This window comes from Malania oleifera, chromosome 7 (genome assembly GCF_029873635.1).
Source record: "Malania oleifera isolate guangnan ecotype guangnan chromosome 7, ASM2987363v1, whole genome shotgun sequence".
Classification (NCBI taxonomy): domain Eukaryota; kingdom Viridiplantae; phylum Streptophyta; class Magnoliopsida; order Santalales; family Ximeniaceae; genus Malania; species Malania oleifera.
The window spans coordinates 53537745-53553643 of NC_080423.1; the positions used below are offsets into that span (position 1 = coordinate 53537745).

Genomic DNA, 15899 nt, shown 5'->3' on the forward strand with positions numbered 1-15899 from the left:
TGATATTCTTTGCAATCCGAAAATTGAAGTGATTTGGTGTTGATTGACCTTTATCTTCAAAGGGGTCGAATATACCATCTTTATTATCTTGTTTCCTAATTGTTCTTTTTTCCTCATACAAATTAAATCTGCTATCCGATAGCCTAGATCTTCTTATTACATTATTTGAATTTTAATTTGAATTTGTAACCGTACAAATTCCTTGAGACCCATGTCATTTTATTCCGTTCTTTTTTCTTGAATCTATTGCTAGTTGGAATAATACAAGGTTGTGTCCTGATTTAGTTCAACTAGTTCTTAAAGAACTTGGAAGGGAAAACATGTGAGGTAAAAGGCAAGAGATAATGAGAATAGTATTGGAAGGCCAAAAGAGTGAAACACAAATGGAGTGATAATATTTGAGCGTAAACACGTAAGGGAGTGTGTGGGGTTTTACCACTAACATTCTTGTTTTGCAACGCATTAAAAATGTCTCATAAGAGTGACTCAACACCTAAGGAGGAGGCGGATAACTCATTCTTTGTGTTGTAGAGCATGCAACAACAGTTTGAACGGTTGAATTTGGTGTTGGGGGAGGTGAGGGATAGGATGAATCAGCAAGAGGTAGTGATTAGAAATCTGCAAGGTGGGCGAGATAGGAGGAGACATGACCCTAGTGTTGAAAATGAGTATGAGAACCAAGAAGAGGATGAGGCGGACATAGCATATAAAGTTGGAATGGGTGGAATGGGCAGACCTAGAGGAGGTAGGCCTGGAAGAGGGCCTAGGAGAAATCCAAGGGATCGAGATTAGGTAGATAGGAACCTTGGGAGCATCAAAATGAAAATACCATCTTTCCAAGGTAGGACTGACCTTGAAGTCTATTTAGAGTGGAAGAAGAAAATAGAGTTGATTTTTTCTGGTCACCATTATTCAGAGGAGAAGAAGGTGAAGTTGGCGGTAATTGAGTTCACTGATTATGCAATTATTTGGTGGGAACAATTAGTGACCAATAGGAGGAGGAATCATGAGACCTGTGGAAACATGGGGTGAGTTGAAAGCTCTCATAAGGCGGAGATTTGTACCTAATCACTACTATAGAGACCTCTACCAAAAATTACAAAACATTCCACAAGGGTCTAGGAGTGTAGAGGATTACCATAAGGAGATGGAGGTGGCTATGATTCAGCCTAATGTAGAAGAGGATCGGGAGGCCACAATGGCCAGATTTTTAAGTGGTTTGAATAAGGACATAACCAATGTAGTTAAGTTGCAGCATTATGTGGAGGTAGAAGACATGGTGCACATGATGGCTATGAAGGTGGAGAGGCAGTTAAAGAGAGGGGGTGGCAAGGTATACTTTAGTTTCTAGCACTCCTCGGAAACCAAAGTGGGATAGAAATGATCGAGCTATAGTAAAAGGGAAGGCCGAACCACCTAAGGGAAAAGATGAGAGAACTAGCAAGAATAAACCCAAGGTAGATTTCTAACCTTCAAGGAATCGAGATATTAAATGTTTTAAATGTTTGGGTTCAAGACACATCACGTCTCAATGTCCAAACAAGTGGGTGATGGTTATGCGTGACAATGGGGAGGTGATGACTAAGAGTGAGGATGATAGTGATGAGATGCCCAAGTTGGTTGATGCTAGTGATGATGATGGAGTGGAATATCCCGTAGAAGGTGAATTTCTTGTTGCCAGGCGTGTTCTCAATACGCAAATTAAGGTAGATGAAATGGAGCAACAAAAAGAGAACATATTTCATACTAGATGCTATGTAAACAAGAAGGTGTGTAGTATTATTATAGACAGGGGAAGTTGCACCAATGTAGCTAGTACCATCCTAGTTGAGAAGTTGAGCTTACCTTTACTGAAGCATCCTAGACCTTATAAGTTGCAGTGGTTGAATGAATGCAAGTCAAGGTCAATAAGCAGGTTTTGGTAGCTTTTACCATTGGGAGGTATAGTGATGAGGTGCTTTGTGATGTAGTTCCTACGCATGCTGGACATATTTTGTTGAGGAGGCCGTGGCAGTATGATAGGAGGGTGATTCATGATGGGTTTAGGTACATGTACAGATTTTTAAAGGATGGAAAAACAATCCATCTTGCTCCTTTAACCCCAAAACAGGTCTATAAGGACCAACTGAAGCTGAAAGTGAGATTGAGCAAAAAAGAAAGGGTGAGGCTGAAATAAAAGAAAGAAAAATGAGGGTGAGTCCGAAACCTCAAGAAAAAGAGAGAGTGAAAAAGTAAATAGAGAGGTGGCTGAGAATAAAGAAAAGAGAGTGGAGCCACGAAAGAGAAAAAAAGAGAGTGAAAAAGAAAATAGAGAGGTGGCTGAGAATAAAGAAAAGGGAGTGGAGCCACGAGAGAAAAAAAAAAAAAAAACCTACAGAGAGAAAAGAAAAGACAAAGATGCGTTTTTATGCAAAGGAGATTGAGGTTAAGAGGGCCTTCTTAGCAGACCAGCCTATGATTTTTCTTGATTACAAAGAATCTTATCTTAATCTTCATGAAACTAACCAATCTCTTCTTAGTTTGGCTGTTTCTTTATTGCAGGAGTTCGATGATGTATTTCTAGAGGAGATGCCGAGTGGGTTGCCGCCCATTAGAGGCATTGAGCATCAAATTGATTTTGTACCTGGAGCCATTCTTCCAAACCGACCAGCCTATAGGAGCAATCCAGAGGAGACAAAGGAGCTTCAAAGGAAGGTTCAAGATTTGATGAGCAAGGGGTACGTGAGAGAAAGCATGAGGCCATGTGCAGTACTAGTGCTACTAGTACCAAAGAAGGATGGGACTTACAAGATATGTGTTGATTGCAGAGCGGTCAACAATATTACGGTAAAGTATCATCATCCCATTCCTAGGTTAGGTGATATGCTTGATGAATTGCATGGCTCATGTATTTTCAGTAAAATAGATCTTAAAAGTGAATTCCATCAAATTAAAATGAAAGAGGGAGATGAATGGAAAACTGCTTTTAAGACTAAATATGGACTTTATGTATGGTTGGTTATGCCATTTGGACTTACAAATGCACCAAGTACTTTCATGAGATTAATGAACCATGTATTATGTGTGTTCATAGGTAAATTTGTAGTCGTGTACTTTGATGATATCCTAGTGTACAGCAAAAACTTATATGAACATATTGAGCATTTGAGATGTCTGTTTGATGTGTTGAGATGTGAAAAGTTGTATGCTAATTTTAAGAATGTACCTTTTGTATGAAAAAAGTTGTTTTTCTTGGTTATGTTGTTAGTACAAAAGGTATTGAGGTGGATGAAGAGAAAGTCAAGGCCATCAAGGAGTGGCCAAAGCCCAAAGGCATCACTAAGGTAAGAAGCTTTCATGGTTTAGCTAGCTTTTATAGGCGTTTTGTTAAGGATTTTAGCACCATTGATGCACCACTTACTAAAATAATTAAAAAGAATATTGGATTTCATTGGGGGATTGATCAAGAAAATGCATTTGCTACTATTAAAGAACTTGCACCTGTGTTAAGCATTACCTGACTTTAACAAAACTTTTGAGATTGAATGTGATGCCTCAGGAATAAGAATTGGAGCCATTTTGATGCAGGATAGGCAGCCCATAGCTTCCTTCAGTGAGAAGCTAAGTGGGGTGGTCTTGAATTATCCCACGAATGAAAAAGAACTTTATGCTCTTGTGCACTCTCTAGAGACGTGGCAGCACTACCTTTGGCCTAAGGAGTTTGTGATCCACGCTCATCATGAATCATTGCAGCATCTCAAGGGTCAAGGTACATTAAATAAGAGTCATGCTAGATGGATGGAATACATCAAGACCTTTCCTTATGTCATCCGCTACAAGCAAGGTAAGGAGAACATTGTTATTGATGCTTTATCACGGAGGTATATATTTCTTACTTCTATGAGTGCTAAAATGCTTGGGTTTGAATATGTGAAAGACGTGTACGCCAATAACACTGATTTTTCTTATACAGGCATGTGATAAAGCGGCATTTGGTAAGTTTTACAAACATGACGGTTATTTGTTTAAAAAAAGCAAATTGCATGTGCCAAATTGTTCAATGCGTGAATTATTGGCGCATGAGGCACATGGTAGGGGATTAATGGGACACTTTGGTGTCAGGAAAACCATAGAAATTTTACATGAACATTTCTTTTGGCCTAGGATGAGAAGAGACGTCACTCGAATATGTGGTAGGTGCATTACATGTAGAAAGGCCAAATCTAAGGTTTTACCACATGGGTTGTATATACCCTTACCCGTTCCTAGTAAGCCATGGGTAGACATATCTATGGACTTTGTTTTGGGGCTGCCTAGGACAAAAAACGGTAGAGATTCTATTTTTGTGGTAGTGGACAGATTTAGTAAAACTGCACTTTTCATTCCATGCCATAAAACAAATGATGCCACAAACATAGCTAATTTGTTTTTCAAGGAATAGTGCGACTCCATGGTGTACCTAAGAGTTTTGTTTCTGATAGTGATGTTAAATTCCTTAGCTACTTTTGGAAGGTTTTGTGGGGAAAATTAGGTACCAAACTTTTATTTTCCACTACTTGTCATCCATAGACTGATGGACAGATTGAAGTAGTCAACAAGACTTTGAATCAACTCTTATGCACTGTCATTCAAAAGAATTTAAAAACTTGGGAGGACTGTTTGCCATTTATAGAGTTTGCATATAATAGGACTATGCATACTACTACTTCTTATTATCCCTTTGAAATTGTTTATGGTTTTAATTCACTTACTCCTTTATATTTGATGCCTTTACCTATTGATGAGAGGAGTAGTTCACAGGAAGGTCGAATTGATGAAGTCAATTCATGAGAGGGTACAACTTCAAATTGCGTAGAAGAATGAAAAGTTTGCTTCCCAAGCCAATAAAGGGCGAAGGCGTGTCATCTTCAAACCAGGAGATTGGGTTTGGATTCATATGCGCAAAGAAAGATTCCCAACCTATAGAAGGACTAAATTGCATCCTCAAGGAGATGGACCTTTCCAAATCCTTGAGAAAATTAATGATAATGCTTATAAGGTGGATCTTCCAGGTGAGTATAATGTCTCTGCTACTTTCAATGCTTCTGATCTTTCTCCCTTTTATGTAGGTGACGATTCGAGGTCGAATCCTTTTGAGGAGAGGGGGACTGATGGGGGGACTGATGGGCACCATGGTGGACTGAGTCTTAAAGATCCCTTGCAAGTTTCAGATGGGCCAATCACAAGGTCAAGAGCTAAGAAGATCAACGAAGCAACGCAAGGATTGGTGCAATCCACTTGCGCCAAGTTTGCAATTTATCAAGCAAGACCCCAACATTCAAGATGGGCTTGAAAGAAGAAGAACCAGCTTTAATCCATGTGATACAGCTTCTAGGGTTATTGGGCTTCCATATTTCTATTTTCTTGGTTCCCAAGCTTATTAGGTCATTACATATTGGAATGTGTAATTGATGGATAAACTTGAACAGACCAAATTACTAAAGAATTTTATCCTTTGGTCCTTGTCTTCTTTTCCCCTTTTCATTCTATGTCACCCATTGGAAGAAGTTTGTTTAAGAGTTTATAATTTTGAACTAAATATTGATGAAATTACGATGTAATTTTGCAATCTTTTAGGCACTGTTATGTGAAAATACTGCCTTGTATGCATTTGTGTTAGTTTATGTGCTAGTGTTAGACATAATTATTTGAAAAAATTATGTCTTTATTTTACAGTTTTATATTTTTTTTCAAATAATATATGTAATTTACATAAATACTTTCAAGTAATGGTATGTGAGAGCCTCTTCATTGTGGTTGCTTTGTGTTGATAAACTTAACAGTCAAGCACCTGTGCGGCTATTGAAAGAAAACCGGAAAAGCTACGAAAAATTGCTGATTGCTGTTGCTTTGTGTAGATACACAAAAGTCTGCCCACTTATGTGGCCATCAAAAGAGAATTGGTACAGTTACAATGAATCCAATGTATCCTTCTAATCTTTCTTCATTGTTTTTGTAATCGAATGTGGTCAACTCTTGGTTTGTGCATGCTTGTATGTTTATTTCTGGGGGGTGTTAAAAAGACAAACACTATAATTTTTCATAACACCAGTTTTTCCTTTTATATATCAACATTATCATTCATCATTTCTGTAAAAATATACTGCAAACAGCTCCAGAACTTCACTCAGTGACAAATCAGCATCTCTATGTCCAAAACTAAAGAAACAAACCACACAAAAACAAAACAAGTACAAAAAAAAACAAAAAAGTCAACAATTGAACAATCAATATAAAGTGGACAACAACAGGGAAACTGATAGTGTGTTAGTGTCTTCGAGGTTATTAACAAATATTTGTTTGACTTGCAAAGTATAACAATAACATCAAGTTCATAATTTGAATGAAAAGGAGACTAATGATCCTATCTTTTGTCAAGCGCCCTTGATTCTTTCTATTTTTCAGTGGGGAGGGAACCAGGATCTTGGATTTTGAACTCTTCTATCAACTTTTCTTGAAAATCATTTTTTTCTCAGCTGATTCGTGTCCATAGTATTGCTCCTTTTTCTACACATTCTTTGCTTGGAAATATAAAATTCCCTCCAAAATTAATGCTTTTATGTGGACTTCAGCCCTTGGATAAATAAATATAAATTATCTTTAAAAGATGAGGCCGAATAAAGCTTTGCCACCTGATGTGTGTTTGCTTTACTATAAAAATTGTGAAATAATTTCTCATTTGTTCTTGCATTGCTGTCATCCATGGGAGAGAGATTTGGAAAAGGTTGTACAGTAGTTTTGGGAACAGTGGATTTGTCCTACTTTGGGGACCATGCTCTCTCTTTCTTTTAGCAATTTTGGCAAAGGGAAGGAGAGAAACGCAACGTGGAGAAGAGCTCTGTTTGCAATGGTCTAGTGTATTGGATTGGAGTGCAACAAAAATATTTGTAGGGCTACTTCTCTTTCTGTTGATCATATGTGCATTAGGTTGGTATGTTTAGTTTCTTTTTGGACTAATGAACGGTTTTTCTTTTCTGAGGAATTTATTTGACCAACATGAAAAAGGGATTGGTGAGCTGCAGTTACTAGTTATACTGTTTTTCCTAGTCAGTTCTTTTCTCTTTGTTGTTTACTCTGATTTGGGATGATGCCTCATTCTCACTTTTCTCTAATTGCTTTTCTCCCTTAATTAGTTCTTTGTATATCAAAAGAAAAACAACATTAGTTATAAATAACCATTAGTTATAAATAATGTTCAAGAGTGAGAAATACTGACAATTATCCAGTTAAAATAAGAAGTGTGATTCTATTAACTACAGAAAAATAAAATGCATGTGCCATTACAATGAACACTAGTAGACGCCATCTTACCTACTGCTTTCTTGGGAAGAACTGAAACCACGAGAAATGTAACAACTGTGTGGCCATGCAACCACAAAGGAAATCTCATTGTTTTGTGAACGATCCCAATCTGCATTGATTGATGATAAGTGTTAGTAACACTCCACAGTGTAAATATTTGAATCCATGCTCAAACAAGATGGAGCAGGACTCTATGTTCATAATATTAGGGCAAAAAATATGATAACTTATTCAAAATGGAAACCAAATAATAACAACACAACACAACAACAAAACCAAGCCTTAAGTCCCACAAGGTGGGGTCAGTTACATAAATCCTTTTCCGCCAATTATGCGATCATGGGCAATTTCTTTTAACAAATTCAAGGCAACTAAATCCTTACTCCCTATCTCATTCCAAGTTATTTTATGTCTACCCCTACCCTTTCTATTGCCCCTCACAGTAATTAACTCACTCTTTAACAAACTCACTCTTCCTCACTAGTTCACCATATGGCCTACATTGCAAGTGCCCAAACCATCTAAGTCATCCCTCCCTTATCTTATCTTCTACAGGAGTTACCCCTAACTTACCATGAATATGTTCATCTCTTAATTGATCTTTCAATGTTATACCGCTCATCCATCAAAGCACTCTCATCTCGGCAAATTTTACTTTTTGGATATGTTGTTTCTTAGTCACCCAACATTCTAATCCATATAGCATAGCTATAGTCATCCTATAACTTCCCTTTTAATTTTAAAGGTATTCTACAATCACAAAGCACGCTTGAAGAACTTCTCCATTTCACCCAACCTACTTCTAACTCTATGCATTACATCCTCTTCAATTTCTCCTTCAACTTGCATAATAGATCCAAGGTATCGAAATCTACAACTGCTATTTATTTCTACATCATCAAGATAAATTTTGTCTCCAATATTCCTCCTACTATTACTGAAATTAAATTTCGTACATTTTGTCTTATTTCTATTTATCCTAAAGCCTCTAGATTCTAAAACTTCTCTCCATAATTCTAACTTAGCCTCTACTCCACCTATAGTTTCATCAATCAATACAATATCATCAACAAAAACCATACACCATGGAACCTCATTTTGGATAATCCTAGTCAGTTGATCCATCACTAAAGCAAAAAGATAAAGGCTCAAAGCAGATCCCTGATGTACACCTATTGTGATTGGAAATTCTCTAGTCTCTTCACCTATAGTCCTTACACTAGTCATTACTCCATTGTACATATCCTTAATAACCTCCTATATACACCCTTTTTTTTAAAACCCACCATAGAACTTCCCTAAGTAGCCTATCATACGCTTTCTCTAAGTTAATATATACCATATACAAGTCCCTCTTCTTTTTCAAAAACTTTTCCATTAATCTTCTTAAAAGATAAATAGCTTCTATAGTGGATCTCTCAGGCATAAAACCAAATTGATTTTCTAAGACCTTCGTTTATAGCCTTAATCTTTGTTCAACTACCCTTTCCCACAGTTTCATCATATGACTCATAAGTTTAATTCCACGATAGTTATTACAATTTTGAATATCTCCTTTATTTTTGTATACAGGAATTAAAGTGTTTTTCCTCCATTCATCTGGCATTTTTTTAGTTTTTATAATTGTGTTAAATAAATTAGTTAATCATATAATTTTGTTTTCACCTAAGCATTTCCAAACTTCAATTGGGATGTTATCCGTTCCTATAGATTTTCCATCTTTCATCTTTTTTAGTGCAAAATTAACTTTGTTAATTCTAATCTTGCGAATAAATCTCATAATTTTAGTCTTTTCCTCATTTGTCAATTCTAAGTTTAAGTCTTCTATTTGGTTTTCATTAAATAGCTTGCCAAAGTAAATTGCCATCTTTCTTTTATGTCTTCTTCCTTAACCAAGAGCAATATCATCATCATTTTTTATGCATTTTACATTACCTTAGTTCTTACTCTTTCTTTCTGTAGCTCTAGCAAGTTTAACTATATCTCTTTCCCCTTTTTTTGTATATAATCTATCATACAAATTATTAAATGATCTATGTTTAGCTTCAATAATAGCCTTTTTTGCATCTTTCTCACCTCTTTAAATTTTATTATATTTTCTCCCTTTACGTTCCACCACCTAGTTCTCTTAATACTAGTTTATTTGATCATTTCTCTTCAATTTTTTAATACATATATCTAACACTAAAACTCTATGTTGTGTGGTTAAGCTTTCACTTGGGATAACTTTATAGTTCTACACGATAAATGATCTACCCTCTTAGTTAAAAAAAAAAATCTATTTGACTTTTATTTTGTCTACTTTTGAAGGTTTTTAAGAGTTCTTCTCTCTTCTTAAAGCAAATATCCATTGTAATAAAATCATATGACATAGAGACGTTTAAGATCAGCTCCCCAGGCTCATTTTTGTCTCTATATCCATATCCTTCATGTATCCTCTCATAACCTTTATAATCCCTTCCAACATGTCCATTCATATCTGCTCCAATGAATATGGTCTCAGCCCCTAATATGCCTTGTATAATACTATCTATATCTTCCCAAAGTTGTCTCTTAAGGTTTTCGGTTTAGCTTACTTGAGGAGCATAAGCACTAATGACATTTATTATCGCTTGGCCTAAGACAATCTTGATTTTTATAATTCTATCCCCTGCTCTTTCGACATCTACCACACTATCTTTTAATTTCTTGTCTATGATAATTCCCATCTCATTTTTATGTTTTTCTTTTCCAATGTACCAAAGTTTAAATCCCGATCTTCCAATTTATCTAGCTTTCTCCCCCACTCACTTAGTTCCTTTAAGGGAAATTAGATTAATTTTCCTTCTAATCATTGTGTCCACAATTTCCATGCTTTTACTCGTATGTGTCCCTATAATCCAAGTTGCTAATGTAATCCTAGTCTCCTAAACTAGCTTCTTTACCTGCACATGTCCAAAATGATGCGGGAACCCTCACATATTTGACACTTTACTAGGGCTCCAGCATGGCACGTCGCTTCGAGGCGACGACCTAGCCCACCCTTGCCCACTTTAAACTACACACAAGTGTTATAAGTGCAACACGTCACTCGTAGGGGACGCCCCAAATAATACTCGGTAAGGTTTCATATTATAGTAATCTAACAAATTTTATGTAGCTTCCTAATGCAACCCTCCTCTTTTATCCGAGCTTGGGTGTGTGAAAATATTTGGACATTAAGTGCATTACAGGTGGATTTAAAATGGAAACCAATAATCATTTACTTAAATTATAGCCATATAATTGTGAAAAATCCAACCAAAATATTTCATACTAATTAGATATCATTATTTCTCTTCAATATTATCTTGTCCTCATTGGTATCACTAGCTCTTCAATGGGATTTTTTTAGGACAAGATTCAATACTTGGCTTCTCTTTGGCTTATAGTTGTTCTAAGGAGTTTTGTTTTCAAGATATCATCCAGAGAGCTTTATTAAGATGATGTAGTTTTTTTTAACAAGTTCATGGATAAGATTTTTGTGAGACAGGGTTTGGCAAAAGATGGCAACGTTGGATTAGAGGCTGTTTGCATAATGTGAACTACTCAGTTTTACTGAATGGCAAGTTTAATTCTTGGTTTAAGGCTACGAGAGGAATTAGGCAAGGTGACCCTCTTTCCTTGTTTTTGTTTGTTTTAGTGGCTGATACTTTGAGTAGGATGGTGGATAGGGCGGTCGTTAGAGGTTTAGTGAAAGGTTTGGAGGTGGGAGAGAGGGGACAGGGTCTTGCATCTTCAGTTTTATTTTTATTTTTTATTTTTCTAGAGGACCATAAACCATCCTTTAAGAATATTTTGGGTCTCCTTCACATTTTTGAGAATGTTGCTGGGCTTAAGATTAATATGAGAAAAAGTGGTATCATGGCTACCAATATGTCTATTGAGAGTGTTAGGGAGCTATCTAAGGAAGTGAGCCGTAGTGCTCTAGATTGGCTGCTATACTATCTTGGGGTTCCTTTGGGGGGTAACTCCAGATCTACTAGCTTTTGGGATAAAGGGTTTCTAAGAAATTGGACGGGTGGAAAGGTGCTATTTTTCTCTTGGTGGTACAACTATGCTTATGAGGCCCATCTTTCTAGTATCCTCTTATATTTTCTTTCAATTTTCCAGATTCTAGTGGGGGTTTCTAATAAGACAGAGAAGATAATGAGGGATTTCTTATGGTTGGGTGTAGGGAGGTTTTAGGGATCATTTGGTAAGTTAGGAAGTGGTGGGTAGGTCTAAACAGAAGGGTGGTTTGAGTATTGGATGTCTAAAAACACAGCTCTTTTGCCTAAATGGCTTTGCCAACTTCACTTGAGAATTATTCCTTGTGGCATTTTGTTGTTAAAAGTATGGATTAGACGAGAATGAGTGGAATACTAATTTGAGATTTAGATGTTCTCCAAAGAGTCCATGGAAAGCTATCTCTCAGAGTTATCCCCTCTTCATTCCCCATATTAAATTGTTGGGGAATGTAGTTTTGTCCACCTATTTTCCATGCCTTTCCACTTTCACAGATCATTAAACAACAGGGAGATGGTAGAGCTATTCTCTTTGCTAGTCTTGTTGAATAAATGTTGTTTTTCTTTAGAGGATGATAGGTGGTCTTCGTTTCTACATCCTTTGGGGGTTTACTCACGCAAATCTTTTTTTGATATTTTGAATAGGTCTAATTTATCCTTTCCTCTCTACAGTTCCATTTGGAAGGCCAAATTCTCCTTTAAAATTAAGGCTTTTATCTTGTTGGTTGAGCTTGATAAAATTAATACCCATAACCTGTTCCAAGTTAGGAGACCTTTGAAGGCAATATCTCTAGACATATGTGTTCTCAGCTTTAATTGTTCAGAATCATCATCACATTTGTTCATTCATTCTGACTATGCTTGGAGGGTCTGGAGTAAGTTATTCGGTATTTTAGGAGAATGTTGGGTGAGTTCCAAGAGTGGAGGATTTTTGGGCTGTGTCTGTTGCTGGCTTTGGAAGAAAGAGGAAAGGGCAGTGCTTTGGAAATGTGCTTTTTCTTTTGGCAGTTTTTTGGGGGTTGTGGATGGAGCATAATGCACACATTTTTCTGGGGAAAAAGCCGTCTCAGTTGCTGGTTTGGGAAAAGGTACATTATTTGACTTCTCTTTGGTGTGTGAGACAAGGGAATTTTAAGGGGGTTCGCTTTTATGAAATTCAGCGCTATTGGCAACATGTGTTGGAGTGTTACTTTGTGCTGGTTTTCCTCTCTTTTGTTTTTTAGTCTTTAGGATGTTCCTTTGTGCTTTTTATCTGGATCTTCCAGACTTCGTCGATATGTCTTATTCTCCTAGCTGTATATTCTTATTCTGTTAATGAAATTCTTCTTTTATTATCAAAAAAATGTACTTTTTTTTCTATTTTCTTTTGATTGAAGACTATTTTTTCTCCTTTTTCCATATCTTTTTCTTCTGCTGCTTTTTAGTAAAGTTTCTTCTTCAATCAAAAAATATAATTTTAACAATCATTAAGAACTGTACAGAAACTACAAAATAAGATTTCAACCCTCGATTTTCCCCCTTAAACACTTTATTTTTTATTTCTTTTTCTTCCTTTTTCTGTGAGCTTCTTTTTTTTTTTTTGTAAGTGTGTATTTTTCTTTTTCCTTTTTTTTTTTGGCGGGGAGGAGGAGAGAGGGAGGGAGGGAGGGGTTGGACCCTTCTATTTTATAATAATTCAGCGGATGAACATCATACACATTCCAGAGAGATTTGAAAATCAGGATGCACATGCACTTATTTCATTTTGAACGTCATGCCTCCTACTTAGCTACAACATATGAATGAATATGCTCAGGATTATTCTGCTCAGATTGAATTGATCTTTTTTTTAAAATGTTGGTCTATGCAAATATAACTAATTAGACAACATATTGCAGTTAAGAATCTAAGTTCTCTTTGGGCTTTCGCCACAGAATGTTTTAAGGGAATTGCCTAATTGGATCTTCAGCAGGATTGGCAGGCTTTATTAACTTGATTTCATATTTTACTTTTTTGGCTTCTATTTCATCTTAGAATGATTTCTAAGCCTTCACTTTGTACATTCTTTTCTCATCTAATATTCATTTATTTTCAAAAAGAATTTATTTTTCATTTTTTTTATACCTAACAAAATTAATTAGATAGAAAAAGGATGTACAATCAGGAGGAGAAACACCGCCAGAACAAAGTCTGGGAAACCACAAGGAAATGGCTTCCATGGTTGATCTGCCAAGCATAAGACCAACTTTAATTTCTGATACCCTTGTTTTGTGTTTTAATCTTCGTTCAATTACTCCCCCCAAGTTTCATAACACAACTAATAAGTTTGATTTTGCAATATATTAATACAACTTTGAATATCATTTTTCGTTTCTATGCGTAGGTACTATGATACTTGTACTCCCATCATTAGGCATTTCTTATGTTGCAAAATTTTGGAAAATAGTTTAGCATCACCCTATCAAATATCTCCTAAATCATTCCAAATCACAATAGGGATGTTATGCAGTCTTTGATATTTCCAGCTAATATCTTTGTTGTTTTTTCGACTCCAAAAGCACCTATTTGTTGATAATATACAGCAGCAGCAGCAGCAGCAACAAGCCTTACGCCCCACTGGGTGGAGTCAGCTACATGAATCCTCTTCCTCCCATTCACCCAATTGAGAGCATTTTCCTCCGAGCTTAAGAGCTATTAAATCCTTCCTCACAGCCTCATTCCATGTTATTTTAGGGCCTACCCCTATCCTTTTTAATATCATAAACAACAAATCACTCACTCCTCACACAAGCGTTACTAGTCTGTGTTTCAAATGCCAAATCATCTAAGCCTTATCATGACTTCAACCAGTGCTATGCCTAATTTATTGTGTATATCTTTGTTCATTAATTTATCATTTAACATTATACCACTCACATACAAAGTCAGGGAAACCGCAAGGAAAACACAAAAAGGAAGCCAAAAGATGTGAAAAACAACCCAAGAAATCAACACATCCTAAGAAGTCAACAGAGCAAGCCAATCCCGCTTAATATCTCAGAAGCATATCCCCTTGAAACTACACCATTACCCACGCACGACAGAGAAACCAGAAAATGAATGTTCTCCCACCAACAAAAATGCTAATTTATTCCCTGAAAGTATACACTAGTTACGTTCCTTCCATAACCCCCAAAATACGGCAAACAAAACACCAATCCATAAGCATTTTTCCTTCTTCCTCCCAAACCCAACAAAAGATATTGTCAGAAACTCCTCCAATATCCCTGGACAAGCCCAACGTTCTCCAAAAATAACTGAATAACTTGTTCCAAACTTTCCATGCAAAATTGCAATGCAAGAAAATATGTGGAGCAGATTCTGAGCAGTTAAAACAAAGCACACAAATATCTGGAGAGAAAGCCTTTAAGGCCTCCTAATCTGCAGCAAGTTATTAGCATTTATACTATTAAGCACAACCAACCAGATAAAAGCTTTGATTTTGGGGTAGATTTTGGCCTTCCAAATAGTTTTATAGAGAGAGAAGGAAAAGTTAGTGCTGACCAAGAATTCACAAAAAGATTTGCAAGAATAGAAACCCAAGGGGTATAAGAGCCAAGATTGGCTATCAGCTTCCAAAGATACCCGACAATTATTCAACAAAACCAAATGAAGATAACTCACTTGTTTCCCTATCATTCAAAGATCTCCTAAAATGAAAATTTCAAGAAGGTAAAGTTCTATTCGGATCAACAAGGAAAGAAGAAATTGGTGAGGAAAAGAGGTGGACAAGACAATATTCCCCAACCATAGGTCTTTCCAAAAGTGAAGAGTACACCCCTTATCCAACACAAATTTAGTATGGGGAATAGAGAGAGGGTACATCTGAGAAATAGCTTTCCAAGGACTTCCCAAAGAGCATCTAGAACCCGAATTGGTATCCCACCTCCCTATCAAGTCCAAACTTGCTTTTAATAACATTATGCCACAAAGTAGAATCCTCTAAAGGGAACCTCCAAAGCCATTTCGCCAAGAGAGCCGTGTTTTTAGACACTAAATTTCCAAGACCCAAACCTCCCTCTTGTTTAGACCACCTCCCAACTCACCAAATGATCCCTGAACCCCCTACCCCTTGAACAAAGAAATCTCTCATAATCCTCTTGATCTTACTAGCAACACCCACTGGAATTTTAAATATAGAAAGAAAATACAATAGGATACTAGAAAGACAACCCTAAATTAGAGTAACCCTACCTCCCAAATGAATGGAAAAAATCCCCGGTTTCCTTTACTTTTTGTCGGGCCTCACGTCCACTCTCTTTATATTTACCTAATCCTACCTCCCAAGGAAAAAGAAAAAAAAAAGCTCCCTTACACTCATTTAGACACTTAGACACTCTCTCAACTACCAAGTCCCAAAAGCTAAGTAGCCTAGGATTAACCCCCAAAGGAACCCTTAGATAAGCCAACGACCAATCCAACTCAACGCACCATATCTCCAAAGATATAGCACGCTCTGCAGGCACATTAATTTTCGAGATACCACTCTTCCCCATATTAGTCTTAAGCCCTCAAATCCTTTCAAAAATGTGTAGA

At 36.6% G+C, this 15899-nt stretch overlaps 1 protein-coding gene across 1 annotated transcript in view; it reads right to left on the reverse strand.

Annotated features, from left to right (window-relative positions):
• LOC131160422 (peroxisomal ATPase PEX1) overlaps nucleotides 1-15899 on the reverse strand; it is a 135631-nt gene that overhangs the window by 83825 nt on the left and 35907 nt on the right. Inside the window, exon 3 of the mRNA XM_058116091.1 lies at nucleotides 7330-7429. Within this exon, the coding sequence (XP_057972074.1) occupies nucleotides 7330-7429 (100 nt within the window). The remainder of the gene's footprint in view (nucleotides 1-7329; nucleotides 7430-15899) is intronic.